At 36.6% G+C, this 9,674-nt stretch overlaps 1 protein-coding gene across 5 annotated transcripts in view; it reads right to left on the reverse strand.

The window, feature by feature from the left end:
* Window positions 1-9,404, reverse strand: part of LOC141441782 (5-oxoprolinase) — a 50,962-nt gene extending 41,558 nt beyond the window's left edge. Inside the window, exons 1-6 of one of the 5 annotated variants that reach the window (XM_074106643.1) lie at window positions 9,276-9,404; window positions 7,483-7,576; window positions 6,998-7,081; window positions 5,019-5,210; window positions 3,467-3,758; window positions 1,514-1,715 (exon numbers count right to left, since the gene is read on the reverse strand). In XM_074106643.1, the coding sequence (XP_073962744.1) occupies window positions 1,514-1,715; window positions 3,467-3,758; window positions 5,019-5,210; window positions 6,998-7,081; window positions 7,483-7,566 (854 nt within the window). In that variant the 5' untranslated portion in view covers window positions 7,567-7,576; window positions 9,276-9,404. Of the gene's footprint in view, window positions 1-1,513; window positions 1,716-3,466; window positions 3,759-5,018; window positions 5,211-6,997; window positions 7,082-7,482; window positions 7,577-8,929; window positions 8,997-9,039; window positions 9,106-9,200 lie in introns of those variants that run through there. The other 4 variants (XM_074106645.1, XM_074106646.1, XM_074106644.1 and 1 more) reach the window with 4 other exon arrangements.
* Between the last annotated feature and the right edge of the window lie 270 nt (window positions 9,405-9,674).

Raw genomic sequence — 9,674 nt, forward strand, 5'->3', positions numbered from 1 at the left:
AAATTGTGCGAGTAATACTGACCGAAAACAAAATGGCTTCATACGAGTTTGATCCGATATTATTAAGAATTACAAGATATACTTTCTTTTGTGTAGCTGTGCTGACTCCAGCTAGTGTTCTATTTGGTATTGTCTCCTGGATAAAAATCCCCAAGTGGCGGCAGTTCCGTAACTACAACTTCGTCTCCTTGCTGTCCTCTGTAGTATACAGTGAAGTTCTCTTCCTACTATCTTCTCTACACGAAATAATATTATACATGATTTTACATTCTGCACTGGTGTTCGTGCATTGGTTGGTGATTACTACAGTGATGTTCTACATTGAATTTGTGCAAGTTTTTACAAGTTTAAACGCGATAAAACATAAATATCTCTACGCCAATATGTTTGGTTGGCTGTTGCCGCTGGTGGAAATATATATTGGCGTGCATGTAGACGACATTGATTTTTTGTTTTACTTAATGTATTCGCTAATTTTTGTAAATTTTATATTGTACTTGAATGTGTTGTTTGCGTTGTGCACGCCTTCGTCCATACCCGAATCAGGACAGTACATCGGTAGAAAAATAATATTGTCTACATTTGCTTTTTTCATCACAGGAGCGTACTATATTGTGTGGGCTTTAATGAAGATAAATAATCCGACTGATGTAAAGAATAACTTAGACTTGAGTTTTTTATTTATACATATGATTGTGATTCTGTTAATAAATGTATTCTTCTTGATGCTAAGGACGCATAGAGTGTTGTGGATGGAGCAAAGACAGAAGGCGAGAATCATTATGTTGCAAACATAGAGTACTATCTAGATGCAAATTTGTTTTTATTTGTAAACATGCCAATTATTTAGTATATATTCATCATCATTTGTAAATATTAATTTAATTTTAATTTACTTATTTACCTATTACATTCATTTTAAAAACGAAAATATTACATTAAGTGCTAACGAAATAAAATGCTATGAAAAAAAGAACAGCGTGAAATTTTATAATGAGTTATACCTATTTTCTTTCTTTCTTTAAAGATTTTTTAACTATTGCCATACATTTGTCGATGTTCAAAGTGTAGGGGAGTTTAAGGCTTGTAATATTCAACATATTTTATAGAAAAACTGTCATAGTTTTAAGTGCTTGATGTAAATTAAGCTTATGCTCTCAGCTTTATTTTTTTAGACGCTTTGTAAAAATAGCAGCTGTTAGTGCCACGAAATTTACAAAAAAAAAGTATAATAGTGTCTAAGTTTTACCTACATACCTAAGTCAATAAATCTCGCGACAAACTTTTATATCATATAAATTGTGTAACGCAATGAGTTGATTGATTTGGTGTATCTAATGTTTATTTTCTTTTTTTCTGAGCGTAAATAAAAGTTTGTTTTTAAAAATGTTTTTTTACTTTCACTCCATAAAAATATCTATCTCGACGGGGGATCGAACCCGGAACCTCAAGCTTCGTATCAGGTCCTCTAATCCGCAACGGACGCATCCCACACAGACAAACAGAAACTCACAGATCCATCGGCGTCAGTCCGCCGTCGCTCTGCATGAACAGCACATTGGCGCCTCTCAGGTCGTCGGAGAAGCCCCGCGCAAAGCCGCGCACGTAGCGTTGTATGTGGGGCGTGAGGTACGCGTCCGCCGCCGCAGTGTACCCCCGCGGACCCAGGCGTACCGTGGAGGACACCACGTGGGACAGCGAGACCAGGGGAAAACCTGGGGGTAGATGTAGGATCAAATATATGCCATGGCACAATGGTGTATCTGGATCGTGTCGATTGATTGGAATGCAGCGATATCTATCTCACGCCACCATCTCATTACCTTAGAAATATTCTAGTCTATAAATAAATAAATAAATATCACGGGACAATTCACACCAATTGACCTAGTCCCAAAGTAAGCTTAACAAAGCTTGTGTTATGGGTAGTAAGCATCGGATAAATATAATTATATAGATAGATACATACTTAAATACTTAGTAAACACCCAAGACCCGAGAACAAACATTCGTATTTTTCATACAAATATCTGCCCCGACACGGGAATCGAACCCGGGACCTCAAGCTTCGTAGTCAGGTTCTCTAACCACTAGGCCATCTGGTCGTCTAACTTAGCATTTCTTGTAGTTAAGGTAGATCAGTAAAGGCGTTCAGTTCGGTAGTTCGAGGAGTTCCAGTAAACCCTGTTAAAGGCAATTTTACTCCTCCACTTATACTCGTAATATTCATATTCATATTCATTTATTGCATCATGTTCATTAGTACAATTATTGTAGATCTTAAAGTTAACATGCCAGTAGGTACATGATACCCTGTCAGGGCACTGCAATTTTCTTACATTCAAAATTTAAATTCTTCGATACATTATTTGGACTGAGTGAATGAAAATCCATTTTTAACAATACTTAATTAGAAAAATGTACCTACATTAAAGTTTCATTATTATTATTAACAAAATGTCAGCGTTAAAATAAAAGCATAAAATAAAAACAGTTATTATCAATGTCAATATCCAATCAAATCACAATAAAAGTAAGGCAAAAAAAATACCAAGGCAAGTAAAAGGGCTAGGGTCGGTCAAGGAAGAAACCAATGGCGCAATCAACAAAAGAGACTGACCCAAGCACCCCGCAGAACCTAACCAGAGGATGCATGCTCCTCTCCAGGTTTTCCAGCAAAATGCTGAAGCAAGCCTCTGTGGGTGGATAAGAAACTCCTTTAACCCTCTCCTCCCCTTAGTGAGCTCTCGAGGGACGTGCAGCTGGGTTTTTTAGCCGGTGAGGGCCCGGCACCGTCTGAGCTCTCTCTTGCCAGTCGTCCATAATGGATTTTCCCCGACTACTCAACCCTCCCCCCCATCTCGTTTAAAGCACTTTATAAAATAATACCAAGGCAAAGGTAGTAGAGGCCATGCATAAAGTACGTCACACATATTTTGACCATTTTTAATTTGCAATCATTTAGTTCCTGTGTCACAAACCTTCTGATCCCCCCCCTCCTAGACATGTAACATGATTGGATTACCCCTAAGCTAATACGGTATTTGTACAACTCTTGAATTTGCCATAACCTATTTATTATAATGAAAATATACAATCAATATTTAATGAATATTGATTGTATATTTTCATTATAATTTCTATATGCAGTTGCTATGGCGCCACGTGCTAGTATTTCTTTCCCTGTCTAATATGAAAATTTAAACCTTTATAACACTGTATAGTTATGTAAAGGTACATAGCTTAAAAATGTAATTTACTAGATGACGCTTTTTAAATATTCGTAAGACTCTAGTGTAAATTTTATCTTTTTTATTTGTTCATTATTTTTTTTTACGTAGTATTTTTTTAGTAGTTATAAGTTTACTCGCTTGTGGACGTTTTTGCCTCCACTGTAAGTCTACAAGAGATTTTTTTATAAATAAATAAATGACTAAAGTTTTTACGTTAGACGCTCACAACTCACCAATGTCTTCGGCAATCTTCCCAACCCTGAGCTCATGGTCATGATACGTATAGCTGTGAGCCAGTACCACAGCCACGCTCTCTACACCCTTCTCCCTCAGTCTCATCAGGTCCCGCCTCACTGCGTCCTCGTCTAGCTCCTTCATCACCAACATCTTCTCTCCAGTGATGCCGATGACCTCCCTCCAAGGTTGTTTCAGCTGGCCCAGCTGGCAACGGTCTTCTAAAGCTGGGATGACGCGGCAGTCTACTTCGATGACGTCGGAGTACAGTACGTCAGGGCGCTTTATGTCCTGATGAGACGGAAATGTTAAAAATCCAGCCAAGTGCGAGTCGCACGCGCACCGACGGTTCCGTATAGTCAAGGGCAAAGATATCGACACGGCCAAAGTTGCAAAAATATGTATACACGGCCTTAATGTTAAATGCATAAAGTCGTGTATACATCGAAAATACAAACTGAGACATGGATGCACAGAAAAACCAGAAAAAGAGACCAGCACTGGGAATCGAACCCAGATCCTCAGCATTCCGTGCTGCGTGCTATAACCCCTACACCACTGCTGGACAGGAATCTAGACACGAATTTTTCCTATGCATACATATCTCAGGTTGCTTATTTCTACTTTGCTACTTAAGCAGCAGCACTAGCGACATCTATGTGGCGTCGACAGACGTCACACTCTTTCGGAACCAACCGCTCACCCATACAAGAGATGTCGCTACTAAGCAATCAAATTATGATTGGTTTTTTGGAGTCTTTTTGTATTTTTTATTTCAACTCCAAATTTGTTACTTTTACGGGTATCCCGTGAAACCATAAATATTATGGTAATAAAAAATACAAAAAGACTCCAGAAAAACAATCATAATCGTGTATACATATTTTTGCAACTTTGGCCGTGTCGATATCTTTGCCCTTGACTGTACAAAATACCATATGCAGTCAACCAACAAGTCGGCTTGGAGTTTGAGATTTTATGTTTTGTTTACTCGTTATGGAAATAGAATGAACACAATCATGTTTTTTTGTACCTACTCAGACCCCCTTTCTTTTCATTCTATCTCTGTAACGGAAAAACATGCAAACGTCAAACTCGAAATGATAATAGAGGTAAATATACTATATCAACTAATAATTAAAACCGGTTAAGCATGAGTTAGTCTTAGAGAAAACATTGAAATGTAAAAAGAAGAAATTGTAGAAATGTTTCTAGTTAGCAGAGGGACCCTATTAATGTTTATAGTGTAGCGGCGCAATAAAAAATACGATGTGACAGACAGACAGACGGACAGCGAAGCCACAAAAACTAGGGTTCCGTTTATCTCGCTTCGGATATGAAACACAAAAAAAAACCAATTCGATGTAAAATTATCGTAGGTGTAAAAGACGTACAAATAAAAAGAATTATTTAGGGATTTTTATCTTTGCTTCTCTGAAGCAACGGAAGACCACAACCTCCGGCCAGAAGTCAGCGTGCAGGAACATCTGCTGGTGCAACTATTAACTAACTAAACTATTTAGGTTTTTTTCAAACACCTATCTAACTTACCAGTTGGAAAATGTTTGGTCTAGCCTGGTTTCCAATGAGCAGCAAATCCTTGAAGCCCTTATTGATAACCAGAGCCATTTTAGCACCTTTCCGCTCCAACAGGGCATTTGTAGCAACTGTGGTGCCCATTCTTATTGACTCTATGAGGGATGTGTTCACTTTGCCGTCTTTGTCTAGCGCGTTGCCCGTCTCCTAAAGTAGAAGGGAGAGGGGTGACATTATAGGATTGATACTGTAGCATTGCAGCTATGCAAGTATGGATATACTCATCATCATCATCATCATCAGACGGAAGACGTCCACTCACTGATGCATTTTTATGTTTAATGAGTTACTAGTTGATATGTTGCTTAGATAGTTTCGATTCGCACTGTCATCGTTCATCCACCAGTACCATGCCCTGGTAGTATAAAAAAAACTGGCCAATCGCGAGTCAGACTCGCGCACGAAGGGTTCAGTACCATTATCCATAAAACATTAAACATTAGCAAAAAAACACGTTTGTTGTATGGGAACCCCTTTAAATATTTATTTTATTTTAATTTAATTATTTATTTTTAAAGTGAATATACGACTAAATATTCTATGTATATTTCAAGCGTCTACCTGTTGCCGTTGTTAATATCGAGCAAAAAACGGCAAAAAAAAATCTAATTTGTTGTATTGGTGCCCCCCTTAATTATTTATTTTATTCTGTTTTTAGTACTTATTTGTTGTTATAGCGGCAACAGAAATACATAATCTGTGGACAGACAGCGGAGGCTTAGTAATAGGGTACCGTTTTAACCCTTTGGGTACGGAACCCTAAAAAGTGAAATGCAAAAGAGCCCTTTGCGACCTACTTACAGATTAACTTTCGATTTTGATTTGATATTTCACCGAGTATGGCAAAACCAACTACACCTAGAATTCCCAATTTTTTCCGATACTATACTTCGTTTATTTTAGCATTAGAAAGAAAGTAAGCAATCTTGAAGTGTTTTTTTATTGAAAAACACTTTTGAAAAATAAGTCACAGCAAATAGTAACAATTAGCAAGGACATAATGATCATTTACATGCTTTTGGTATCATAAGACAGTAATAGTAACTGTTTTTTCAGAAACGTTTTTCGATTAAAAGACTCGTCAAGATTTTTTACGCTTTTTCTAATGCTAAAAACACCGAAGTATAAGACTCCCTTTACAGTTTGTACCTAATTGTTGTGTATCTTATCAAAGAAACCCCTTGTTCCCAAAGGTCGAGCACTACATGATGACGACGACGAAAGGAAAAGCGCACGAGGTGTCTCGAGCAGGCAGGCCATCAACCCCCGACCACCTGGGGGGAGTACACTTGTCGCGTGTGCGGCCGGGGATCCTGTACCGAATCGGCCTATTTAGTCACTTGCGCAAGTCGCGATGCTACTTAGATCATCTGTAATAGATGTCAAGGCCTGTTATTATTATCAAAGAAAATAGTAAGCAGCTCTATATACGCGTGCCGAGACCTATGCATACCTACGGTGCGCATGGGCGTACGCAGGGGGGGTAGGGAAGGGCAGCTGCCCCCCCTGGAAATTGTATGTTCTACAATATATATTATGCCCTGTTTACCTATGAAGCAGGATCCCTTGCGGGTGTTTGCCCTCTCTTTGAGTAGTGCGTATGACAAAACAAGCGCGGGCGATCTGACCTAAAATATCTGACTTGCCCCCCCCCCCCCCCCTAGGCCAGAAGCTGGGTACGCCCCTGGGTGCGACACGCGTACTAGACAGAGGAGCCATATTTAAAAAAAAAACGAACTACCCTGCAGTGGCGAAGAAAGAATATATTTCCAGGCAACCTGGAAAGCGAGAGAACCCTCCGGTGTAGTTAGATCTTCGGATGCAAAACTTCTTCGTCTTTTATATGTAAAAAAGAAAGCCTTAACTGACTGACACATCAACACCTAGCCCACACCCTTTGGCCTAATATTTCAAATGCGAAAGTTTTCCAGTACCTCCTGCAGTATCCTCTTGATGGCTTCCCGAGGAGCATCATCGTAATTCTGCGGGTCCACAGACAATAGCTTCATCACACGGACCTGGTAAAAACATTAGGAATTTTTAAGAATAGCTCATTTGTCAGATTACAAGAAAGAAATTTAAAAACTTTTATTTCAAAGATTAATTTCATGACTTTATTTATTGTCACGAAAATAAATCATGATTAAATACAACAGAAATATGTCCTCGAAAACATTGTAAACAAACTTATTATTATATTTTTGACGTCACACTCTATTATAATACAGCCAAAAATTAGGTAACTCCACTGACAAACAACTCAATGTCTGTCTCTATTTAAGTATGCATTGACTTGCATTGGTCCAATTCCAGGAAAGGCAGTTGGTACTTTGCGCCACAGTAGTGTGCCACCAGCTCTAGCCCTGCCTCTACCGCTGCCTATAAAGCAATGCTTACAATAATTAACTAACATACACACCTTGCCATTGGGGCACCGAGCAAAAACATCTGTGAATGTGCCGCCACGGTCAATGGCAAACTGGAAGCCTATTGGTGGTGCCATGTTCTGTAAACTTAAAAAAAAAGTATTGTTTGTTATGAGAAATAGAGAGAGAGAGAAACATTTATTTAACTCATATTCAATACACACAAAACTACATTAGATGGAAAGAATAAAAAAATTACATTGAATAGTATAAAGTGGGCTCCACTCAGCATAATGTTATGCCAAGCCATGGCATGTATGGCTGTTTTTCAGTGGGACCCATTATCAGATCATACTCTACAAAATTACCATAATATCCAGGATGTACTTAGATTATACTGAGGTAAACTTTAATGGGGGAGGGCTATGTCCAACAGTGGATGTCCTATGGCTGATATGATGATGATGATGATGTGATGATGATGGAATTTTAATGAAGTATTGTGTAACATTTATACTAAATAAACTGGAATTATTTGTTTAAAATGTATAAAAGGTAGATTAGGTAGGTACAATAAAAAAAACTAAAACTACATTAAAATTAAATAAGCTAAAACTATAATAAATCTAAAAATGGACCCTGTGGCTTGATACCAAAGATGCTGGCATTTGTTTAATATCCAAACTTATTTACTGTCCATTAATTGGAAAGCAATCAGTTCTTTCTTCTTCTGATTCAATGTAATAATATGCACATACATCAACTACCTAGGACCATTCAGTGGCCCTTAGTCGTATGATCTTAGAATTTTGGCCTTGAGAAACAAAAAAGTTTCATTTTATTTTCAATTTAGAAAAACATTTTATATTTACCCTAGCTTTCTTTTATAAATTATTGTAATTTTTTTAAATGTACTGTGGTTAGTTTACATTAGTTTTAATTTCAGACATTTGCTTTTTTAATTAATTTAATATGTAATATATTAAAGACATATTAACTTTTCTTGATTGAAATATGGCTTTATTATCTTTAAGAGTAGTCACTATATAAAAGTTACATAAATATTTAGAGAGGGAATGCTGCCAGCATCTTTGAAACCTTGTTTAAGGGGTCTGGTTTAAATTGTTTGTTTTAGTTTACATTATTATTATTATTTGTCTTTTTTATGTAGGTATTTTAAATTTAGGTTTATTTTAATTGCTATGTACAGTCAAGTGCAAAAATAAGTATCTATTCGAAGCACTCAAAAATATGTTACTACAGCCTTATTTCGTCGGAATAAGAGTCTGTGGTACTTATTTTCGAAACCTTGAATAAGTTCATATTTTTACACTTGACTGTACGTATTCTTTTCTTCTAACAAATAAATTAACTCCCATTTAGCTACTATCAATATTCAAACATGTAGAAATTGCAAAAGTATGATCAACACTCTATCTACAAAGAAAACATGATTCAGCAATAAAAATATTTCCATCATAAATAAAAATAGTGACTTACAAAGTGCCTGGTAAGTTTTATAGTCACACTCACACAACCGTCTTTAACAATAGATCTTTAAAGTCTGTCTGTATTATATTTGTAGTTACAACAACAAGAAAATAACTTACCTACTTATCTCATTACATTATCTCAGACAGTCTTGATAATTGATAAGAGATGAAGGCTAAATATTGTTTGATACCTTACATTTCATAATAGATCTTAAACCTATAGCAACACAGGCTCCAGAGATCCTTCCATAAAGTCGGTAAGTAATAAAATAATATACCTTACTACAATTGTTTTCCTGTTCAGTTCTACTGACTTGGGAAAATGGTGCTATTAAATATATTACAGTACTTACTTAGCTTTAATTCCTGGCTTATTAATTAAATTAATTTTTATCACACGCGTATTTATTTGTTTACTTTTGGGAAATAGTGACGTACTGAACCTCAGAGCAAGTAAAAAGTAAACACAGTAGGTGTATAGGTCAATGTACTGAACTGACATTTTGGTTCTTTTTTTTATTATATCCGTCAAAGCAAAAGAACAGGAAATAATGTTCATACAGCTTCAATATTTTTACAGCAAAGGGACAGATTTTTTTAAATTACGTTATTCGAAAATACATTTGAAAACTAGTAAAAACATATTGATTAAAGTGAAAAAAAAAAACAGTTCCAATGATTTTTCCAAACTGATTGACAGTTCTGTATGTAAAACAAGGTTTTTGCCACTTTTCAATAATATTTTCAGGTAT

This window comes from Choristoneura fumiferana, chromosome 24 (genome assembly GCF_025370935.1).
Source record: "Choristoneura fumiferana chromosome 24, NRCan_CFum_1, whole genome shotgun sequence".
In the NCBI taxonomy this organism is placed as follows: Eukaryota; Metazoa; Arthropoda; class Insecta; order Lepidoptera; family Tortricidae; genus Choristoneura; species Choristoneura fumiferana.